We start from the raw sequence: 25,647 nt of genomic DNA on the forward strand, positions 1-25,647 counted from the left end.
TATCTTACATTTTTTTTTTATAAAATGTAGGATTACATTATTGGAAACACTCTGTTTGGTATCCTCTATTTTCTATAAATTTTTTAGTTCCTCTACTGTGCATGCGCAAATCCATGGCGTAGTAAAATTCTCACAATGACATCAGCTGATCGCACCCACGCAGGCCTGGCAGGCCACACTTCTGTCAGAGACCATGCGTACGAGGCTGGGTAAACACGTGTGGCTGTTTACATACAGCGACGTCAATCGAGAACAGTTTCCAACATGCTTTCGCAAAGTTTTTACGGTAAAACTAGTGGAAATTTGTTAGTGCATCACATAAGAGATGTCTGGATTTTAGGCAGGGCTCTGAATCTCATTTTTCATTATCATATATATCGATATTTAGAGAATTTTGTTGGCTTTCTCATAAAAATAATTAATTCACCCAACTGTTATAGCTTTTGAGCTACTGAACGATAATGTTGACAACGGTAACATTTTTTTCGTTTTAACAACTTTTAACGTCAAAATGAAACTGTTGCTGTTACCAAAGCCATTTTTCTTGACTCTCACTTTATTCCTCAACCTTTCCTCTACATTTTTGTATATTTACAAAGTAATTTCTATGAAAAAATCCGAGGTAGAGCTCTTCAAAAAAAATGTCTAGCGATAATTCTCACCGTATGCCTGGCGGCGCGCTCTGTTTCTTACCCACTTTTCTATCAATTTTTCACCAACTGGACTTATTCGTTTTTCATTGTTTTATATGTCGATATTTAGAGAATTTTCTTGGCTTTCTCATAAAAAATAATTCATTCGACTAACTGTTATAGTTTTTGAGCTACGAACAATAATGTTGACAACGGTAACTTTTTTTTCGTTTCGATCAATTTATAACGTCAAAATGAAACTGTTGCCGTTACCAAAGCCATTTTTCTTGACTTTCCCTTTATTCTTCAACTTTTCCTCTACTTTTTCGTATATTTACAAAGTAATTTCTATGAAAAATAACCGAGATAGGGCTCTTCAAAAAAAAAAATTTTTCTAGCGATAATTCTCACCATAGGCCGGGCAGAGCTCTCTGTTTCTCACCCTCTTTTCTATCAATTTTTTCACCAACTGGACTTATTCGTTTTCCATTTTTTATATGTCAATATTTTGGGAATTTTATTGGCTTTCTCATAAAAATTATTCATTCGCCTAACTGTTATAGCTTTTGAGCTACTTAACGATAATGTTGACAACGGTAACATTTTTTCGTTTCAATCAAATTATAACGTCAAAATGAAACTGTTGCCGTTACCAAAGCCATTTTTCTTAACTCTCACTTTATTCTACAACTTTTCCTCTACATTTTCGTATATTTACAAAGTAATTTCTATGAAAAATAACCGAGATAGGGCTCTTCAAAAAAACTTTTTCTAGCGATAATTCTCACCATACGCCGGCAAATCGCTCTGTTTCTTACCCTCTTTTCTATAAATTTTTCACCAACTGGACTTATTCGTTTTTCATTGTTTTATATATCAATATTTAGAGAATTTTGTTGGCTTTCTCATAAAAAAATAATCCATTCGCCTAACTGTTATAGCTTTTGAGCTACAAACGATAATGTTGACAACGGTAACATTTTTTTTCGTTTCAATCAATTTATAACGTCAAAATGAAACTGTTGCCATTACCAAAGCCAATTTTCTTGACTCTCACTTTATTCTACAACTTTTCCTCTACATTTTCGTATATTTACAAAGTAATTTCTATGAAAAATAACCGAGATAGGGCTCTTCAAAAAAAATTTTTCTAGCGATAATTCTCACCATACGCCGGGCAAATCGCTCTGTTTCTTACCCTCTTTTCTATAAATTTTTTCACCAACTGGACTTATTCGTTTTTCATTGTTTTATATATCAATATTTAGAGAATTTTGTTAGCTTTCTCATAAAAATAATCCATTCGCCTAACTGTTATAGCTTTTGAGCTACGAATGATAATGTTGACAACGGTAACATTTTTTTTTCGTTTCAATCAATTTATAACGTCAAAATGAAACTGTTGCCGTTACCAAAGCCATTTTTCTTGACTCTCACTTTATTCTACAACTTTTCCTCTACATTTTTGTATATTTACAAAGTAATTTCTATGAAAAATAACCGAGATAAGGCTCTTCAAAAAAAATTTTTTTCTAGCGATAATTCTCACCATACGCCGGGCAAATCGCTCTGTTTCTTACCCTCTTTTCTATAAATTTTTTCACCAACTGGACTTATTCGTTTTTCATTGTTTTATATATCAATATTTAGAGAATTTTGTTGGCTTTCTCATAAAAAATAATCCATTCGCCTAACTGTTATAGCTTTTGAGCTACGAACGATAATGTTGACAACGGTAACATTTTTTTTCGTTTCAATCAACTTATAACGTCAAAATGAAACTGTTGCCGTTACCAAAGCCATTTTTCTTGACTCTCACACTTATTCTTCAAATTTTCCTCTACATTTTCGTATATTTACAAAGTAATTTCTATGAAAAATAACCGAGATAGGGCTCTTCAAAAAATCTTTTTCTAGCGATAATTCTCACCATACGCCGGCAGAGCGCTCTGTTTCTTGCCCTTTTTCTATCAATTTTTCACCAGCTGGACTTATTCGTTTTCCATTCTTTTATATGTCGATATTTAGAGAATTTTGTTGGCTTTCTCATAAAAATAATTAATTCGCCTGACATTCATAGTTTTTTGGGTTACGAATGAAAATATGAAAATAAGTAAAGATTTTTTTTTTTTTGTCGTGAAATAACTCACATTTTTTTGTATTTAGAGGGCTGGGACTCTTATTCTGACTATTCCACCATAAAATATAAACATTTAGAAAAAAGGACAGCAAAATGAACGTTGTTGGCATAAAATTTCTATTTTTGCTGAATTTTCGAAATAATTATTTTTTTGCACTGTCGAGCGCTCCCAGACACATCGGGGCTCATGTGCCCTCAGTGATGTGATAACTATACAGATATGTAAGGGTTAATAAGTAGATTACTGAAGCACTATATTATATTAAATACTTTTTACTAACAATCCATCAGTTTACATATGTTTAATGCTGTGGTCAGTAGCTAACTGGACACACACAAAAGGAAGAAGAACCCTCACTTGGCCATGTACCCCTCTGACTAGCACCTCATGGTAACAGTGGTAGTTCAGTCATTCCAGGTGTTGTCCAGGCATACTCAATGAAGTAAAGGGTTAAGAGGTGGGCATATTTTACTATGTAAACTGACAGGCATGTAGCTACATATTACAGTAATGAGGTTCTTATGTAGCCTGTATCCTTAAAGATGATATAAACCTAGAACAGGTAGTAGCCTACCTAGATTAAGCAGGAAACCCTTTAGGGAATATCCTATTATTAGCCTAAAGAGTAGTTAGATTAAATACAGCAATGGCCATACATCAGATAAAAGAGTAATCTCGGCCAGATAAAACAGTAAATTAGATTATAAGAGGGTTTTTCCTGTTTAGTTTATAGCTTGAAGTATGATTTAAATAAGCCTAGACTAGGCAGTGGCCAAGAATAGGTTAAGTGAGAACCTTTTAAGTAATCCTCCATTCTTGGTCTAAATGTAAATTATCCTAGAACCATTAACCTAAGCCATATAAAACAGTAGCCTGGGTTAAATAAACAAATTAGTTTATAGCAGTTAGCCTGAATGGCATGACATTCAAAAATTAAATTTCACATAGTCCTTGCAAAAGGACTTACAGTGTAATACTGTACAGCTATACACTGGTGTCGAAATTAACCTAAATCTTAGTATGTTTAAACTAATAAAGATATTAAACACATAAAAAATTTAGTAAATAAAATATATTTAGTAAATAAAATATACAGCTACAGACTTGTAATCAAGTTAGCCTGTAATATCGAATATACTATCTATTTAAGGATTACAGACAATTAGTACTAACAAGTTTCTAATAAAAACTTGTTTTATATCACTACAGGGCCGCCATTATGCAGGGCCCTCAGGTTAAGTGTTCAGCAGCAGATTGCCCGGTTCACTTTTTACTAGTGGGTACGACCCATACCACCTGCCATGAGCATAGTCCTTGCAAAAAACAAGGAAAATTTGGCTGGTCACCAGATATATGCAAAATTTGTAGTATGCTCCTGGCAGCAAGTTTTAAGGATGAGACAGCTTGTTTTAAGCTGCCTCGATGGGCCCTAGGGTTCAGTAGGGGTGAGGAAGGGGAGATTATATCTTTCTGGCAGAACTCCAGCAGCAGATTTTTAACCTTTTTCAGAACAAGATCTGTGTTTGGGCCAAAACCCAGAAACATCAGTCCCCAATACCTACCAGGTTAACCCAACTGAGGAAGTGGGGGAATCTTTACGTGAGGGTGACATCCATATCAATGGACATTGCCACTAAAATAGCCCTGCTGAACATGGAAGGATCAGGGATACAAATTTCAGCTAATCATGGGAGAAACTTTCCAGAAAGAAATCTATCCCCCATGCAGCTATCAAATGTTGAAGAAGATCTTTCCCCCATAAGGGATACAGCAGAGGTTCCGTTCTTGGCCGAGCACCGCTAACCAAAAATCACCGATATTTATGGTAATAAATTTGAGTTTACGACATCGTAACTGCCAATAAACCACTTACTGGCGCCGTTAAGCACTTACGAACGGCATAAACCACTTACCGATGCCGAAAATCACTTACCGTCGCCAAAAATCTGGTTAACGATGTTGTGAGCCAAGTGCTGTAAAAACAGAATGCCGTTAACCGATGCCGCCGATAAGCGAGGGCTGCCTGTACTAGGATCCACCTAACCCCCCGACTGAAATGGCTACATTCTCGGAGGGGTATACTGTAGTAATTCACCCAGGACTTCTCCCCCTTAGTTAACAGACAGTTACAGTTCAGTTGCTGAAGCTAAGTCAGATTGCGCAGGCTCCAAAAAAAAAGGGATACAGTAAACCCACGGTATTGGTGGGGGATGCGTACCTCTAGCCCCCATGAATAGCTAAGATCTGTGAATTCTTAAAACCCCCTCAAAAATGTTTATAACTGCCTATTTTGATAGTTAAAAACACCCAAAACCCTCTATAAATGTTTATACCTCAATATTTTAATAGTTTTATCACAAAAAGGGGCATTTAGTCACAAATATGATATGAAAATACAGTAATTTGTGAATACTGCATTTCCCTATGAAAAATACCATGACTAGGTGAATTTTCTGGGAATAATGTGAATAAGGGGAAGCTGCAAATCCAGAACCACGAATAGGCTGGTGTCCACTGTACACAGTTTGCTACATTTGGTCCTGGTTACAGGAACGGCAATATATAAGGGGTATGATAACGATTACGAAAAGGAAATTAGGTCAGTCCTGTACACCCCAAGGTGTAAAAATACTTCATCCTGTAACCAAAAAGAAAGAGTAGACACAAATTCTGCCCAAACAGGAAATGGACAACATGGACTAAAAAGTTTTAGAAAAGATAATTGGGGTCCCAATATTCACCCCTGATGATACTGATAACCCTTGGCAAGATACCGCAATGTGCATTTTCTCTCCTGATGGTAAGTATCTAATTAATGAGAGAAAAATCATGATTGAAGTTTTACACATGAAATTTAATGCTTTGGGTGTATTGAAAATGATGTAAACTGCATTTTTATTGTGTTTTTCATAAAAAAAAAACTAAATTTTTATTGTTCTGCCGTTTTGGAGCCATATTTCTTCTGTCAGATCGGCGTATGACGTGTCGTAACCCCAGAACATGCGTCGTAAACCGGGAAATAATTTCTGATGAATATATTTGAAAAGCGTTGTAACCTTGGAACGTCGTAAGCTGGACCCCCATCGTAAACTGGGGACTGCCTGTAGAAGACACCCTTTACCATGTCAATGGAAAATGGATTTCTACTGCTATTTTGCATAAGATCCAAATTGCTTGCCAAGTAGCCCCAGCCTTCTGTCCCTTCACTGTTAAAATAATTAACCATGTGAAGGCAGATTTTCAGAATTTTGTACGGACTAGAAAACAAGAGACAACAGCAAAATTAAAGCCATTTGTCAGTCATCACAGTCTTGAATAATTCCACCAAGGAATGGGCAACCAACTCCCTTTTGGAAGGAAAAAGCTCCCTCTAGATATAGCTTCTCAACAGTTTGGGACCCCTATGAGAAGAATCTCAGAGGGAACAGCCTCGGTAGAATTTCATGCTAGGATCCACCTCCTTAGTATTGTAACCTCTACCACCTTGCTGGAAGTTGCCACCAAAAGGCTTCCAGATTCCAGAACAATTTTTGTTGTTGTGGCCAAAAGTCTTATGAGAACCCTATGGGAAGCAATCTATGACTTTCTACAATGGCGCATAAAAGTGCGAATGGAAACACTGGAGGGCTCCAACAAGTCACTCTCCAATGTGACTTCATTATTACACTCTAACACCTTCTGTAAGGACCTGTTTGAAGATTCTGTTGTGGTTCAACTTAACAAGCAAGCCCACCAACTGAATTGTACAGTGTACGCTCTCCTTGGAAAAGGGGAATTCATGAAATAAAAAACCCGAAACTTTCCTTTACCAAACCCAAAAAAGGCTCACTATGACCAAAAATCATATAAGCCTTCAGTCACCTGCAAAAGTTTCCCTCAAAAACAGTTAGGTGGTCAGCAGGGACAACTCCCTACAAAGGGACAACAACAACAGCAAGGACATCCTTTTCACTGGGTCCAAAGACACTCCTACAGGGGAAAAGGAAAAGCAACACCTGGAATGCCTATCAAGGGCAAAGGCAGAGGAAGAGGTGGATCCCAATAGGAACTGTATGGTTGGGGGGGTCAGCTTCGACGACACCCTGGCAATGGAAGTCTTCCCCTTGGGGGGACAGCATTATTGTCAATGGGTTGAGGTGGAAATGCTCTCATTCCCCCCCCCCCTCCTTTAAAAGGTTTCTTCCAAAAACCAGACCCCTCTCTGGAAGATTATGTGCAGAAGGCTCTGTTAAAGAGAGCCATAGAGAAACAAGCGTATATTCGCCATCAAACACATCTCCTCAGTGTCTTCAAAAAGGATTCCTCTGAATGAAGAGTGGTCCTCAACCTATCGTTGCCTAAGTACATTCACTAATTCTACAAGGGACCTGAACAGCTTCTATAGATATAAAAGACTCATACTGGCATGTCCCTATTGCCGTTCCCTCCCGCCCCTTCCTAGGGTTCCGGACAGGGAAAGATAAGTACAGATTCAAAGTCAGGCCCTTTGGGCTAAGCATTGCCGCAAGAATTTTTACAAAATTAACAACGGTAGTTGTTCGAGAACTCAGACAAGATGGAATACAACTCATAGCCTACCTAAACGATTGGTTAATCTGGGGACCCACAAGAAAAGTGTTTAAGAAACCTAAGAGCAGTGGTCAACAGACTCCAGTCAAAAGGCTTTCTAATAAAATGGAAAATATCCTGCCTCAAGCCCAGCAGACACTTTCAGTGACTGGGACTGTTTTGGGATTCTCTTCATGGCCAGTTGTCTCTCCCCATCAATGCTCAAAACAGAATAAGGAAAGACCTCAAAACATTCCTTGTACAGCCCAGAGTTTCCAGATAGCAATTAGAACATACGATGGGCCTGCTGCAGTTTGCATCAGTAATAGACCCAATACTCAGACTGCAACTAAAAAATATGAACACTACCCAGATTGCAATAAAAATATGTGAATAAATTTTGGCTATCGCATGCAAGAAAAAAGATTAGAGACCAACCTCATCAAAAGAATAAAAAATTTGGAGAGATACTTCGGCCTTGAACCAGGAAGGAGTCTCTGGCGAAACAGGTCACCCTGACTCCTCCGTCTGTACGAGTGACAATACATACAGATGCATCGCTGACAGGTTGGGGAGGATACTGGGAGGATTATCAAGTAGCAGGGAGATGGACAGCTACCCTGAGGAAATGCCATAGCAATTTCCTGGAGCTGATGGCTGTCTTTTTGTTTCTCAAAAATCTCAAACCTCTAAAAGAAATGCACATTTTGTTGGTTCTAGACAACATGACTGCAATGTCCTGCATCAAGAGGTTGGGATCACATTTACCTACTCTCAATATGGTAATGCTAACCATCCTTTGAATGGTGCCAGCAAGGAAGTGGCCCTTGTCTGCAATTCACCTCACAGGGTCTCTCAATGTAATAGCAGACCCTCTATCAAGGAAAACGACAGCCTCAACAGAGTGGATGTTGGACAACCACTCTTTTCAAACAATAGCCAACATGCTTCCACAACCGGAAGTGGACCTGTTTTCCATATATGAGAATCACAAACTTCCAGTGTATGTGTCTCCCAACTTGGACAATCATGCAACAGCAAGAGATGCCTTCTTACAAGACTGGAACAAATGGAAGATATTATGTCCCACCTAATATCTCCAAACGTATAAGGGAACGCCTTCAGTATCTAAATAAAGGGCTACTGGAAGAGAAGCATTACCACTCGGTTACACCCCTCTAAATACGCCCTTGGCGGTTAAACCCAAGACACAGACGCAGGGGAACGACGGCTTATGCAAGGCTATCACAAATATCAAACACATGCAATATATACACAAAATACAGGAAGATCCCACCGGGATAATAAAGAGCTTAACTACAGTTAGGCAAAGAGATCCGAAAGCCCATCTACAACGCATGATGGCCGAAAGCAAACTGGGATGTTTACATCCAGGCAGACAGGTATTCCTGCCTACCTGGCGGTAGTTACTCCCTAACCACCTTGTTCAAGAGTTTAACGGCCGTGTCCAGCTTCACTGTAAGTAATTCCTAATGTAAAGGACCTACGGTTTGTATATCGTGTCGGAACAATAGGAAATTCAATAGTTATGACTATTATGTTTTGTAACAGGAGCCTGGTGGTGGTGTAAATCAGGAACCTGTGTGGCTCTATTAAAATAAAGCTTGGTAATAAACAAATAACCTTAGTGCAAACAAACACAAAGTTACTTTTCCATATGGTATTACGGGCAATTGGTTATAGTACTACTACATCTGTACATCCCTATGGCTGACATAATTTCAACAATAATGGATTTCTTTGAGAGAAGAATAGAATTTCTTGGTTCAAGGACCCTACATACATTTTCCAGAACATACACTACCGGCTAAACAAAAGAATTAGCAAATAATATATGCACATAGAAATTACTTCTCACAAACTGACTTACCCTTTGCTTTTTCTTCCTCTTTTGAACCCTTCTCTTGTTTTGGTTTAATTTCTTCTGTCTCCATTTCTTCCTTGTTTGACAGTGTTGCTTCATTATCCCGTTCTTCAACTTGCAGTAACAGATCTGGTGTTATCTCTGGTTCCCTGTTAGCAAAATAGATGACTACAGAACAGTTGCAGATAATTTAACAACAGTCCAAATTCACCTGTACCTTAGATGAGAAAATATCAGTTCAACAGAATTACTTTAGTCCCCCTAATATTCATAATAACAGGTTCAAAGGTGGTGTGTTTTTCTGAAAAATTTAAAAATACTTAACTACCAAGAATCCTAGCCTCACCTCCAACTTAACAGCACTGCAGTGTAAGTTCTTTGTTTTAAAATTTTCGGTAAATTATACAATGTTTACATATTTTCTGTCTACCGCAATCCAATTATCAATGATTCTATATGTATATGACTGTCTCTTGGAAAGGATTGGTATGAACAAGTCACAGGATTTAGAAGCTTCATTCATTATTTGTGGAGACTGCAATGCAAAGCACAGTGAGTGGCTAAATTCAAATTCCAAAGATCAACATGGCCAGTCTGCTCTTGAGTTCTGTGTATCCTTCGATTTTGTCCAGCCAGTTGAGGAATCTAAGCATATTTCTGGTAATCGATTAGACCTTATATTCACAGATGTTCCAGCTATTGTCAAGTCCAAGGCCTGCAAATATATAGGCACTTCTGATCATTGTGCCATTTAAATGGACATATTTTTCAATCAGTACACTGTATTCCTAATGCCACCATTAGAAAAATGGTCTGGCTGAAATCTAGAGCCAATCAGGATCACATTAGTGAAGCTCATAAGACACCTAACATTTCAGATGCTATATCAGATCCTGATCCCAAGAAGAAGTTAAATGAAATGCTGATGGCTATTTTAAAAAGACACGTTCCTGGAAAGGTTATCAAATTCAGGACAAACGACCAGCCATGGTTTGATGATACATGTAGATGAGCTTACTATGACAAACAGACCAAATTCAACACAAGGAGTCGAAATCGTTCAAATGAAAATTACACCATTTTTGTTGAGTCTCGTCATGCTGAAAATAGAACTTACCATACAGCTCACAGAAATTACAATAATTCCTTGAAGAGGAAACTTGAAGGAATTACTCAGCCTCATCTGTGGTGGAGCAAATTAGCATTGTCTATCTTCGGGTCAGGCTCATCTTCCATTCCACCAATAACAGATAATGGTAGACTGGTTACTGGCCCTATGGAAAAGGTTGAACTGCTTTATCAAGCCTTTAAAGCTAAGCAATCAGCTGAAAATGTCCCTTTCCCTGATACTTGCCATCCTGAACCTATTCTTACCAAATTTGTATTTCACTCTAGGGACGTTAAGAAAATTCTTGATAATCTTGATAACTGGGGTGAAGATCCTGATGGGTTCTTCCCTTTGTTTTTAAAAAAAAACGTTTCTAGTGTGCTGTCTCCCAAGATTAGTAGATTTTATAGATTTTTATGTCAAAGCAGTATCTTTGCAGATGAGCGCAAGCTTAGTAATACAATGCCTTTTCAAAGAATGACATATCTGCAGACTCCAGCAGCTACAGGTCAACTTCTATTCTCCCTGTGTTCTCCAAAGTTGCTGAAAAACTTATTTTTAAGCCACTATATAAGTATGTGGAATATAACGGATTGGTAGCTGATAACCAATATGCATATATAAAGCAGTTAGGTACCTGAGATGCTCTTTTAAACTTGACATGCCATTTACAAGAGAACCTTGACAACGGTTTTGAGTGCAAAGTAATTCAAATAGATTTTAGTGCTATTTTCAAATCAGTAAATCACAAGGCACTTATTTATAAACTTCAGAATCTTGGATTGGGTGAATATGTTTTATGATTACTTCAAGATTTCCTCACAGATAGGCAGCAGCGAGTTGCTGTTGATGGGACCTTTAGTGAACCAGGACCTATTGAGTCTGAGTTCCACAGGGTAGTGTCCTTGGTCCACTGTTATTTCTAGTGTATACAGGTGATACTGTTGTTGGCCTGGAAAACAAGATTGTTCAATATGCTGATGATGCAACACTTGTGGGTGTAGCAAAGTCGCCACTTATGAGAAATGAAGCTTCCCTCAGCTTCAATCGGAACACGGACCAGATCAGTGAATGGTGTAGTCGTTGGGGTATGAGGCTGAATTCCAGTAAAATGAAAACACTATTAATTAGCGGATTTCATACAGATTTTCCACCCCAACCTCCCCTTTAGGTGGATGGGACTCTGCTGAATGAGTCTGAACCTTAAACTATTCTAGGTGTAACTTTTAACTCTCATCTTACTTTTGAGAAACATCTTATGAAAGTTTCAGCAACTGCTGCACAAAAATTAGGTACGGTTCATAAGGCCTCCTACATTTATAACAGCAATAAAATCAATGCAACCTGTTTTAGGTATTTGTCCCTCTTTTACTTGAATACTGTTCTCTGGTGTAGATGTCTGCTTCTGCCAGAGATTTATCTCTTTTAGAGAAAGTGGATGGTGATAAAGTTTCTGTTTCCTAATATTAGCAGTTATGACTTGGACCACTGATGGATGGTCTCGTTTGTCAACTTTTCATAAGCTGTATTTTAACAGATCTTTTACATTCACAATCGATACCTCATCCCCTTTTCCTGCTGAGAGCAACCAAATTCGCTGAACAGCAGCACCAATATGCAGTAAATGTGCCTCACAGTCAAACTTCTCAGTTCTAGAGGTCCTTTATCCCTCACACCACTGGACTCTGGAATAGCCTCCATGAGGTTGTCGCGCAATTGGAATTTCAGAAATTCAAGCAAAGATGTAATGCATTCCTGCCCTTAAGCAATTCAACCTGCATTTTAATAATTTACTTACATTTTTATTTATGCATTTATTTATTTGCTACTTTGCTTGTTTTTCTAATAACTGATCTTTTCTTACCTTCTGTTACTTCTTTTGAATGAACACTGTATTCTTTGGAAGCTTGAATTTTTGGGTTTGTTCCATAAGAAAAGGGTTAACCTTCTGAATAATAATATAATAATAATAATTCAAGGACCTACACCAACAAATAGCAGAACAACTCCAGCACTGTATCACAAACCACCATCCTTAGCACAGAAAGACAAGAACAAGGGAAATATAGCAAGTAACTACAGGTCTATCACCTGCCTACCAATAATGTGGAAGTTACTAACAGGTATCATCAGTGAAAGGCTATATAACTACCTAGAGGATACAAACACCATCCCCCACCACAGAAAGGCTGCAGAAGGAAGTGTAAGGGCACAAAAGACCAGCTCCTAATAGACAAAATGGTAATGAAGAATAGTAAGGGAAGGAGAACCAACCTAAGCATGGCATGGATTGACTACAAGAAAGCCTTCGACATGATACCGCACACATGGCTAACAGAATGCCTGGAAATATATGGGGCAGAGGAAAACACCATCAGCTTCCTTAAGAATATAATGCACAACTGGAATACAGTACTTACAAGCTCCGGGATGAGACTAGCAGAGGTTAACATCAGGAGAGGGATCTTTCAAGGTGACTCATTGTCCCCACTACTCTTCACAGTAGCCATGATTCCCATGAAAAAAGTACTGCAGAAGATGGATGCTGGGTACCAACTCAAGAAAGGAGGCAACAGAATTAACCATTTGATGTTCATGGACGACATCAAGCTTTATGGTAGGAGCATCAAGGAAACAAATATCCTAATCCATACTGTAAGGATTGTATCTGGTGACATCAGGATGGAGTTTGGAATAGAAAAATGTGCCTTGGTCTACATACAAAAAGGCAAAGTAACAAGGGCTGAAGGGATAAAGCTACCAGATGGGTAAAGGATCAAACACATAGATGAGACAGGATACAAACACCTGGGAATAATAGGAGAGGGTATAAAACACCAAGAGATGAAGGACACGATCAGGAAAGAATATATGCAGAAACTTAAGATGATACTCAAGTCAAAACTCAATGCCGGAAACATGATGAAAGCCATAAACATATGGGCAGTACCAGTACAGGCAGTCCCTGGTTATTGGGGGGTTCCGTTCTGACGGCGTGATGATAACTGAAAATTGCCTATAACTGATTTTCGGGGCTTATTGGTACCGAAAAGTGCCAAAAATCACCAATTTTCAGTTATTGGCACTTCTGTTAGGTATATGTCAGCGCCAATACCCAATTATCGGTGCCAATAAACGGAAATTGCTGAAAATTGCTGATTTTCATCGCTAGAAAAGCACCATAAAACTGGATTGCTGATAACTGGAGACTGCCTGTAATCAGATACTGTGCAGGAGTAGTGGAATGGACGAAGGCTGAACTCCGCAGCATAGACCAGAAAACTGACATTGACATGCTGCTTGACCTCGTCATTTACTATCAAAACAGCTACACAAGAAAACCTAAGTATGAAAAACAACCCAGCCCCACTAACGAGAGATCCTCTTAAACAGACGAATATGGTATACCGATTCAAATGCCCAGCCCATGGATGTCCCAACTCTTATATTGGTATGACCACCATGAAGAGACAAGTTCCTCATCGGATGGGTCGATATTGTGCTCAGCTAGCACTCTCCTGGGCCCGCGTTTGATTCTCCGGCAGGCCAATGAAGTATTAAAGAAATTTATTTCATATGATAGAAATTAATTTCTCGGTATAATGTGGTTCGGATTCCCCAATAAGCTGTAGGTTCCCGTTGCTACTTACTCCGCAGAGTTAACCTGGGAGGTATTGGGGACTGATGTTACTGGGTTTTGGCCCAAACATTGATGTTGATCAGAGAAAAGGTTAAATATCTGCTACCAGAGTTCTGCAGGAAAGATATAATCTCCCCTCCCCACCCCTACTGAACCCTAGGACCCATTGAGACAGCTTAAATGGAGCTGTTTTATCATTAAAACTTGCTACCAGGAGCATACTACAAATCTCACCCACATCTGGCGACCAAGCAAATTTTAATCGTTTTTTCACAAGGACTATGCTCATGGCAGGTGTTGTGGGCTGTACCCACTGGCAAAAAAGTGAACCAAGCAATTTGCTACGGAACACCTTGAACTGAGGATCCTGCCTAATGGTGGCCCTGTAGTGATATAAAACAAGGTGTCACTACAAGCTAGTTAGTATTAACTGTTTTTAAGTGAGGGAAACTTCTGTAGTTCCTCAATTACTGCCTGGATTATTGTAGACATCATGTAATCTGAAAGGATTTTCTATATTAATAATAAATTGTGGAACATTTCTTTTAGTTAAAGCATTTAGTTAGAATTTAAAACAATTTTCACTTTACAAAACTAGGTAGGCTAGCAATCAACGAGCCAGGTTCCAGCTTTACAAGGATATCATCAATTCCAAAGGTTTAAAACTAAAACTTTTAACTGGAACTTAATATTAAGCACTTATCTTGCTATTTTTGATGTTTCCATGATCCTCGATAATGAAAACGGAAAAGAAAGTTGACTTTTTTTCGGAGCGCTGGTGACAACGGGAACCATTCACTATAGACCAAAAAGAGATAATGGTTCTTTGGTCTTTTAACAGCCTGGTTGTAAACAAGAGGGCGGATGTGCATGCGCAATAGTCACTTCTCTTTCTTGCAGGGTCTTTTGACGTTGGAAAAACTGGGTTCAGCTTCGCTGAAGATAAGGGAAAGTGCCCTCTTATCTTTGATTCCATTACTGTATATACTTCATCACGCGTTATAATATTAATCATTATGACACAATACCTGGCCAAAAAGACCAACTAGAAGAGAATTCTTTGATATTAGTTTGGCCACCATGGAGCTCTGGTAGACCATGGAAGGTATAAGCGACTATGCTATAAAAAAAATATATTAAAATTTCCTAAGGGGGAGAGAAAATATAGAAAATGGGAATTCATCAACGAATGAGTTAAATCGGCAAAATACAATTGAGTAGGAATATTTTACAAGTATGAACGAGCATTCTTGTGATTGTAAGAAGAATACATGGTAGTTAATCATGAGAATACTCAGGATAATTAGGGAAGGGGTTAAAGGAGCAGGTTTTTCTTCTGCCTTGTGTTCTGTTCTTTGTAAAAATTCCTTCTATACTAGCAGAATAGGCGGGTAGAACAAAAATTGAACTTAGGGTGGCAAAGGGCAGCACTCCAAACAATTTTACCTTGTGACCCTGCCTGTTTGTATCTCTGAATGTTCATATGTAATATGACAAATTTTAAATCAATTGGCATTTTTCATAACTAACAAACCTGCGGTCTTAACATAAGGGAAAAGTTCTCTAGTGCCAGCTGGAGTCCGGTTAAAAAAAGTTACAAAGAAATTGGTGGCATCGGGAGATGGGCAAGATGGCGGTACGAAGGAGGAGGAGCCGACCTCCTACGACCCATCTCCAGAAGATGGCCTCAGTTTTCTCTGGCCCAGGTATCATATAAGGGGTTGGCTTGAGGTGTGCAGTATATGTGAAGACCCCAGGTTTTTTAGTTATAAAAAATACAAATTGATTTAAAATTTGTCATTTGTTCATACACAGAAAAAACCTTTGGTCTTAACATAAGGAAGACTTACTCTTGGAGGGAGGATAGAGAAAGCCCCAGAACCGACTGCTCACCTGGTCTCACTTCCTGGCCAAGGATGGGTATGGGAAGGAGTTGTAAGCTGCTGAGCTGTCAAGTAAGGGTTACTTACCAGTCAGACATCTGGGTAAAGAGACAAAATGGAACTCCTGTTACACTGTGCCTCAACAGAGATAAAGAACTAAACTGTCGGAGACAACAGCACTAAGATAGCCACCAGCCTTGTTGTCATTATTTCCTCCCTTGCCTTGTAAGAGAGAGGAAGGGACTTGCTTCCAAGGTAGTTTATATTGTGTATAAACAAACATGAAAACTAAGGGAAGTGGCTCAACACTCACCTGTATCTGACCAGTTCCAGCACATGACGGTTAAATTCTCTCCACCGCCTGCCAGTAGAGAAGGAATTAGAAAGAGAGAGGGGGTAGACCAGTCAAAACATTCATTCTCACTTTCAAAACCAATCATCTTAGGTTAGATTCACCTCACCTGGGGCCTCCCTTTCTGGACATGTAAGAGAAAAGGAAGGAGACTCATGCCTCTGATCAGTTGAACATGTGTGATGTTCAACTGCCAGACTTCTGTGCCTTTAAAATTAATGGGATGTAGCATCAATGATTCGAAAAAAGGCTTGGATGAACCCAGTGTGTCGGGGACAATATACCTGAAGATAACCAACTGTTTGTTCATTAACTCTAGTTTTCTGTTGTCTCTCATTGTGAACAGGTCTACTGACGGCTTTCCCCACTGAAGAAAAAGCCTTTCTGCCACCTCTTGATGTAGTGACCACTCTGTTCCCAGAACCTGACCCCATCGATTCAGCTTGTCCACTACTACGTTCTTCTTGCCTGGGATGTATCTGGCTGAAAGAACTACCGACTGAGAAACCTCCCACTTTCAGGTCGTGAAGTATAGGATACCTGGTAATTATACCTCCACATCCAAAACTAGTGGGATACATGCTAATCACTTTTTCCAATATACAAAACATACTGAAAATAAGGAATGACTGAATGAAAAGATGAAATAAAAACACATGAAATTCTATTATAGATATGAAATTCTATAATGGATAAAAAAGGTGGAGATCTGTACAGTAACACTGGCCTACAGATAAATATAGTGCTTTCCACTGTGGATCAACAAAGAACTGTGATCGTTTCTTGTGACGTGAGAAACCACCTGCACATATACAGTGATGCCATCTTCCATTATGTTGAGGGGATTGTAGCATCCAGACAATTCCAAGTTTACAAATGTGGGCTAATTATACATAATGGGTTTGTTGCTAAGCAAACAGGAATGTATATCAATAAGTATAGCAAAGAACGTATAGCAAAGAACTAAGATGGTGAAAATAAGTTTTGTCACTTTTGCTATAATGCAAAATGTAGAAGGTATATAAGACAGTGGAAAAGAGACTGAATGATACAAATGTATAGGTGATGGAGAGATCTTAATTACATTGCTGGAGTTACAAGTGAAAGAATTTAAACGGAACAGACACAAAGCTAAAAATTTTGAAAAGAATTACAAGACCACTGCATTGCTGGATGTGCCGAGATGTGAAAGATTGGAGTTTATGTTTAGCACGTAAAATTAAGGGAAGCAGGGTGAGAGGGTGAAATGGATAGCACATGGATAGAATAAGGAGAGAGAACATGCAAAAAATTAATTCAGACATTGAAAGGTAGAACAGCATTGAAGTTCATTACTACAAATGTCACAGCAGGCATTATAGAGGGATGAATAAATTTGTTTGTATTTAGCATTTCCCAACGTTTGAGAGAGAGAGAGAGAGAGAGAGAGAGAGAGAGAGAGAGAGAGAGAGAGAGAGAGAGAGAGAGAGAGAGAGAGAGAGTAATTGTTGTGAGTGAGTGCTTTGGTTGTTGGAAGAGGGATGAGGTCGTTAGTTTGTTTACGGCGCTGTCTGTCTGTCTGTGGAATACATGTGAGGATTTTTCGGTTTTGGAGGCAGTTTTGAGTCAGAGCTAGTGCCGGTCAGTCGTTTTTTGGTCTTAAACAGTTTGTTTGTGTGCTGATTCAGAGTTGTTGTTTTTCCTTGTTAGTGTGCTGTTCTTGTTGCTGTATGTTCTTGAGTCGTGTGTTTTTCTGTTTTGGTTTGGTTTGTGTGGTTTTGTATGCTGTGTTGGCGACCGTGGACGCCTTACTCCATCTTCCAGCAACCGAGGATCAGGGTGAGTGTTGTGTACTGTTTTTTTTGTGGTTTGAAATTCCGCCACATAATATTTGGCGCCCAACGTGGGGCAGCTGGTATTGCAGCTGCAATTGAGATTGGTGGCTGGTAGTGTGACTAAAGAGAAGGATGGAAGAGGAACTGGTGAGGTTGAGAGAGGAGAATACGTGGTTGAGGGGTGAGAATGAGAGATTGAGGAGTCAGTTGGAGGAGATGGGGGGAATGCTAAGAAGTGCAAAAGAAGAAATGAAAGGGGAGATGAAAGAGTCAGAAGAGAGAATGGAAGAGAGGGTGGATAAAAAGTTGGAGGGAATGATGAAAAGTGTGGAAGAAATGATGAAAGGTATGTTCAAGGGTGTTTTTGGAGAAGGGGCTGTTGGAGGCAGGTCCTCTGGAATGCGTGAAGGGGCAAGAGAGAAAGAAAAGGAGGAAGAAGTGAATGGAAGCGTGAGTGATGAAAGTGATGTGGAAATAGGAAGTAAGAAACGAGAGAATGAGAGGCAGGGTAAGGAAAAGGAAAATGAAAAGCAAGGGAAGGAACAGAGGGAAAGTAAGGATAAGTCAGGGGAAGAAAAAGGGAAGAAAGGAAAAGGAAAGGAAACCGGTAAGAAGGGCAAGGAAGTGGGAAAGGCAGGAAAGAAGGGAGAGGGTGAAGATACTAGTGATAGTGAGGTGGATGGAGGTGAATGGGTAAAAGTGGATAAAAAGAGGGGGAAGAAGAGTGTAATGAGTAAGATGAATGTAAGTGCGGAAGTGGACTCGTTGTTTTCGGAAGAGGGTATGAAAGGACAGAGTGAAAGTAGCGAAAGTGGGAAACAGAGTGAAAGTAGCGAAAGTGGGAGTGAAAGTGAGAAAGAAGTGAGAAAGGCTATGTATGTGAGGGAGGTACCCCGGTGTGAAAAGTATAATGAGTATGGAAGTAGGGATGTGCATGCTTTCTTTAGGGAGTATGAAAGGTTTTGTCAGGATAAGTATGGGGAGAGTATGAGAGTGTGGGCACGAGAATTAGGAGAATATTTGACTGGGTTTTTGCTTGATATGTATAGGGTTATTATGAGTGTGGGAGATGTTGAGTATGACAAGGTGAAAGCTAGACTAGTTGAGCAAGCGAGGCGTATGAAAGCGAGTGTTAAGTATAAGAGGAAGAATGAATTTGATGAGGCAAGAATGAAAGCTGGGGAAACCTTGTCACTGTATGCTTGTAGGCTGGAGACGTTGGCAAGGAAGAAGTTTGGGGATGATGGGATAGATGAATGTAAGGAGTTAGTACGGAAGTTGTTAGGGACAGTGCCAGATGGAGTTAGAGAATTTGTGAACTTGAAGCGGAAGGAGAAGAAAAGATGGACGAATGAAAGGTTGACTTGGGGAGAAATTTTGGAAATTGTAGAAGATTATGAGCTTGACAGGGTTATAAAAGAGAGCAGAAGTGTAAGTGTAAGGGCTGGGGTAGATGAGAGAGTGCCAGAGTTTGGAAGCTTTAGGGATGCAGTGTTGAGGGGCCCAATGAGAATGGCCGATAGTGTAATAGATAGGAGTGTAAGAGCAAGTAATGGGGAGGTGCCAGTGAGGATGAATGGTGGGTTTGTAAGGGAACAACGGGTTGGACGGGTTAGGGATAGTAGTGTACAGAGGGGGAAGGTCGATGAGTGGAAGTCGAGTGAAGTGTTTTAGATGTGGAAAGGAAGGACATACAAAGAATGAGTGTAGGTGGGCTTTAGGAGCGTGTTTCGGTGTGGGCAATCGGGACATTTGGTAAGGGAGTGTAATGAAAAGATAGGGGGTTAAATGCTACAGGTGCGACAGGTGGGTCATATTGCTAATGGTTGTAGGGGTACCCGAGTGAATGTAATATGTGGCAACTGTGGTAAGAATGGGCATTATGCGAGAATGTGTTCAGAACCGAGAGCGAAGTGTGACGAATGTGGAATGGAAGGGCATGTATCAAGTGTATGTAGACCAAAGAGGGTGACTGTGACAGCGAATTCGGGAAACTGAGTGTGAAGGGGGTTCAAATGGGTGGATCCTCCAGGATGCAAGCGGTGCGTGATGCATGTACGTGAGGGGTTGTTGCATGAGGATCAGCAATTTGTTTTGATAGAGTATGGTAGGAAACGTAAGAAAGGGAAGAACGTAAGTAAACTGAATGGTCGTAGGTTGTGTGATAGGGTGTGAGTGCCAAAGTGAAAATGAGTGATAAAGCGTGTAATACGGATGAATGGGATGGTATGAATAGAACGTATAGCATATGCGGGTTTGATATAACTGAGTTGACTGAACGTGTAGGGGTAAGTGAACGGTTGGAGGTGAGCGAAAGTGTAAGAGTAAGAGAGCGCAGCAGTGATAGACGAGTGATTGAAAGCATGAATGAATCGTTGCAAGAATTGGAAAGGTCAATGAGCGAATGGGATGGGTTAGTTGAAGAATTGGGGGAGGTATTTGGGAACGAGTTAGAGGGTATAGATGAGATTGTGGATGAAATTGAGAGTGGTAATAGTGAAGATGATAGCGTGAATCTGAGAGAATGGAGGAGAAGATGTGAGTTTGAATGTTGCTAGAAGAGAGAATGATTCTGAGAGAATGATTACGTGCCCGCGAACGCGATCTAGAGGACCTGCTAGTGAGCATCCGTGGGTGTTGCGTAAGGCGATTTGAAAGAGGTGTGAAAGGTGTTGGTTGGGAAATGCTAAAAGGGGGAGAATTATAGAGGGATGAATAAATTTGTTTGTATTTAGCAACGTTTTGAACGTTTAGAGAGAGAGAGAGAGAGAGAGAGAGAGAGAGAGAGAGAGAGAGAGAGAGAGAGAGAGAGAGAGAGAGAGAGAGAGCGAGTGTAATTGTCGTGAGTGAGTGCTTCGGTTGTTGGAAGAGGGATGAGGTCGTTAGTTTGTTTACGGCACTGTCTGTCTGTCTGTGGAATATATGTGAGGATTTTTCGGTTTTGGAGGCAGTTTTGAGTCAGAGCTAGTGCCGGTCAGTCGTTTTTTGGTCTTAAACAGTTTGTTTGTGTGCTGATTCAGAGTTGTTGTTTTTCCTTGTTAGTGTGCTGTTCTTGTTGCTGTATGTTCGTGAGTCGTGTGTTTTTCTGTTTTGGTTTGGTTTGTGTGGTTTTGTGTGCTGTGTTGGCGACCGTGGACGCCTTACTCCATCTTCCAGCAACCGAGGACCAGGGTGAGTGTTGTGTACTGTTTTTTTTGTGGTTTGAAATTCCGCCACAGCATGTCACACTGAAAAAGAATATGCTACAACGGGCTGATGGTTCACACACAAACTCACATGAAGGTAATCATGGGGATGAATTTATCTCAAATTACTTGAGCACTGATTTCGCTAAATAACTTTATATCTGATAGCTGGACACATAACTTACCCTTTGACAACAACAGGCTTAGCAGTACGAAGTTTCTCAGCTTGCTTCAGCTCTTTACTATACAGCAAATGGGTTTCAATATGAAAATCAAAACAGATTCGGATACCATCCATAACTTCTTTACAAAGGTCCAAGCTGAAAATGAAAAGATATCAATCAGTCTGCTCCTTGACAGCCATCCATGAGCATCAAGAATAATATGCTAAAGTTAAAAGCAGTTGAAGAACCACTTCTCAGACAAACAACAGGAATATACTGAAATAACAAAAAGGATGAGAGACTCAAGAATGGGAATAGAGTATCTTAACAATAACTTAAAAAGGTAATGTACTACTAACTGTAAAGTAAAGGCCCGAAAGACTGCTGAAGCATGGTATAAACGTAAAGGAGGCGATGGCAGAAAGGTTTAGAAAATGAAAAAATGAATTTTTACTTTAGCTTCATACCAGAAAAATACATCACAAGGGCAAAGGTTTATGTATACACATAGTATGCAAATAGTGTTTTGTAACATAATGCTTGTGTACATAGGTAATGAGACCTCAGTGGGGTTGTGGTGACTAAGGACATTTTAGGTCCAAGTCAAAATTGCCAAACTCCAAGGGTATGTAATAAAGCACACAACAATGTTTCAAAACTCATGGGGTGTGGAGATGGCAGGCTGAAACATCTGCAGTTATTTTAATCACAGCTCTTATTATTTCAGACTGCACGCTCACACAATGAAACATAGGAACTGTTTTTATACCTTCAATCAGCAACTGATTTCCTCTTCTGTGGTACACATACAATACAATTAAACTTTTTTTTAACCTACGATCTTAAAACTCAAAGCATCGAAACCATTTTGAAAAATTCATGCAAGGAACTGTTTTCATGTCTGGTGAACAACAATTTGCAGTAGTGTAACTGCCTATTCTGAAACACAAGTACAGTAAATATATGCACACAACTGCACATCATTTTACAACATCTTGGAAAATTTCAGAGCATGTGACTGCCAGATCAACAAAATGTGACACTTTTACTTTCAAAATGTTACTTTTTATGCATTAATTTAACAATGTACAGCAGGTACATTACATTGTAACTACTGTATATTGAACACTGTAGTTATAATTTCAACACAAGAAAAAATAACCACACATGCTTTACTTTAAAACCAAAAATACAGAAGTATAAAAAATCATTTTTTTATTTTGTTTCCTAGACTCAACTATGCACCCTATAAGTAACAAAATCTTATAAGTTGAGGCCTTTTATGTCAATGTGCCAGAGTACATTTTTGAGATAGAGCTATTGGCTCAGATGAGAATAGCAGACAAATGCACATATGCAGATATAGTAATGAACATGCATTAACCTAAATGTTCTAATAAAATTTTATTATGTTTCTTACTTGAACTTGATTAATTTTCAATTAATATACATACCCAAATCTATCCAACGTCTGATGTTAGTGGGTGCAGTAGTCTTACAGATATTTTGCCATCTGAGCCAAGTTGCTCTATAGTAAATTTTGCTATGTTGGAGTTTGCTATATTGAGGTTTCAGTAAACAGATTTTTCACAAACACATAATGATGGACTTACGTGAGGAATGTTTTGTCTCTTTCTTTCAGCTCACTTCTCCTCCTTTCTTTTGTTCGTGGTATATAACGAATAGCAAAGAATCTAACGTACGATTCTAGCAAGCTTAATGCTGTTCTAGAAGTCGGCAGATCCAATATCTGTTTAATAGAAAAATTTAATATTAAAAAATCGTACAATACTGATTACTTTTTATCTAATTTGCTGGTCTAACTACTGTATACATCAAATCTAGTGCTTCTTCCACACTGTCTTATCTAAAAGCACAAACGCTGCTTTGTAATGCACATTTCTACCAGTACCCTTCCTACCTCCATATTTTGAAATCCCTACCCAACAAGGGTTACCTCTTACAGTGTCCCCCACATCATAGACAGTAACATCCATTCTGCCTCGGCTGCATTATTTCCTATATTTTACTTGTCAACCATTCTCCTCAGTCTCATCTCGCTTAGCTGTCCAAGTCCTTTAATGTTATCTTACCCCAATTTTCATCTCTCATTAAAGAAAGAAGGCAGAATACTTTGGCAGAGCCTTCTGAAACTAGAAATGTAATTCAATTGTCCCTTTTAAATAAAATAACAAAAGAAAATCAATAAAAAGTTTATTACGCAACTACTGTTGCATAGTAAACTGCTCATAATATCAAAATAACAAGATGTGATATAATTCCCAACACTGAGACTATCAACAGTACAACAGACTACTGCTACCCTTGCCTCTTGGAGTCTACTCATTGGAAAGGAGAGGCCTAGCCTTAATATCACCAAGAAAACTTTCCTCCTCCCAGTGATGGTGCACAGAACATTGCCTCCTGGCCCTCCTGTGCTGAGTGAGCAGACCAATCAGGAGCCTCCATCAAATATAAGCAACCCTCCCATTACAAGCACCCTCCTTATCTCCAACAACTGCACACACAGATGAGTGCAACCATCGAAGTCTGGGAGAAGGCTTTGCTCAGGGGCATTAATTACCTAACAACCAAACAAAATTCAGCTCCTCTCCCACAAGCAACTTGGGACCATTTATACACTGACTGATGAGCCCCTTTTATTATTATTATTATTATTATTATTATTATTATTATTATTATTATTATCATTATTATTAATTATCATTATTATTATTATATTATTACTATTAATTATTATTATTATTATATTTATTATCATTATTATTATTATTTATTATTATTATCAATTTCAGTAGATTAACAAAAACAATGCATCACATACCTAAGCCCTCATAGGGTTTGCCTGAAAAATCTGTTCCTAACTGAGGGAAAGCTGGGGAGAAGTAAAGTCAATGGAGTTCAACACCTAGGGGGAAAATCCATGATAGAAAGATGAAAAACAAGAGGCAGAAATCAATGCAACTGACCTTTGGTATCTAAATGGAGTAAGTTAGGAGCTACAAATACTGAAAAAGTGAACCTTACCAACAAGTGCATATAGTGCTCCCCCGCCTCTTATGTGGGGATGGGTTCCAGAACCCACTGCAGAAATGCAAAAATCACCTCTAAAAATGTTTATAACTGGCTTATAACTGCCAAATACCCTGTACCCCTTAAACTAAAATGCTTATACCTGCCTATTTTAACTGTTCACTGCCTAATTTAATACTTCAAACAAAAATATTCCTTAAATTATCATACCAAACCAATTTAATATAATTTCAAACAAAAATACACCCAAACCATCCCAGAACACCAGAAGTCATTTTTACATTCCCTCCTACAATTATTATTCTTAAGTATACACACCCCCAAAACACTTATAACTGCCTATCTTAACAGTTCATAGCCCAACTTAACTGTTCAAACAAAAATATACCTAAAACTATCATCCCAGAACACCCCAATATCATTTCAAAGTCATCTTACAACATTACATACCTGCCTAAAACTGTTACTCTTAAGTATCTCCTATAACTGACATGCATGTTTTCTTTTGCCTAATGTAACTTTGTGCTTTGTCTGGTGTACTGCGCATAATGTACATACATTTTATTATATTTTGCCGTTTTAAGATGATTTTGAAATTATATTTACTCTACAGTACATACAGTATTTTAGGATAGTACTACAGTAAACCCACTGCATTCGCGGTCTCAAGATTTGCGGATTTCTCTGCGGAACGTGTATACACATTATTTGTGGAAAATTCGCCCATTCGCAGTATTTTTCACTGAAAAATATTCACTAATTACTGTATTTTCATATAATTTTCATGATTAAATGCACGTTTTGTGATAAAACTATTAAAATACTCAGGTACAAGCATTTTTAGAGATTTTTTTTTTGTGTTTGAACTATCAAAATAGGCAGTTCTAAGTGTTTTTAGAGGGGTTTTAAGTATTCGCGAACACGGGGGGTTTCCTGTGCTGTATAGAGCATATCTAAAATACGTGGGTAGTTTAGGATGACAGGACATGTTCCTCCAAAAAGAATGCTAGGTTTGTTAAGTCATGTTAGTACTTTCGTGATTACGTACAAATACATTTATGATAAAAAAATGATTTAGTAGAGTAAGTTCTTGTTCTGTCATTCTCTCTCTCTCACAGTGTACATATCCTTTCATAAGAAAACACAGCAAAATATCAGTAAAACGTTATTTCACTTATAGAACCCATTTATAATGTATTGATCTAATCACCGAAAAAATATTTAAAATTCGAATTTCACAT

General features: G+C 38.7%; 1 protein-coding gene across 11 annotated transcripts in view; it reads right to left on the minus strand.

Annotated features, from left to right (window-relative positions):
- msl-3 (male-specific lethal 3) overlaps nucleotides 1-25,647 on the minus strand; it is a 110,336-nt gene that overhangs the window by 40,681 nt on the left and 44,008 nt on the right. For all 11 annotated transcript variants that reach the window (XM_067091708.1, XM_067091703.1, XM_067091702.1 and 8 more), the window contains 3 exons: nucleotides 22,966-23,102; nucleotides 21,374-21,508; nucleotides 9,213-9,355 (listed from right to left, as the gene is read on the minus strand). In XM_067091708.1, coding sequence (XP_066947809.1) covers nucleotides 9,213-9,355; nucleotides 21,374-21,508; nucleotides 22,966-23,102 — 415 coding nt within the window. The remainder of the gene's footprint in view (nucleotides 1-9,212; nucleotides 9,356-21,373; nucleotides 21,509-22,965; nucleotides 23,103-25,647) is intronic.

The sequence above is a fragment of the Macrobrachium rosenbergii genome, chromosome 48 (genome assembly GCF_040412425.1).
Source record: "Macrobrachium rosenbergii isolate ZJJX-2024 chromosome 48, ASM4041242v1, whole genome shotgun sequence".
Lineage (NCBI taxonomy): Eukaryota > Metazoa > Arthropoda > Malacostraca > Decapoda > Palaemonidae > Macrobrachium > Macrobrachium rosenbergii.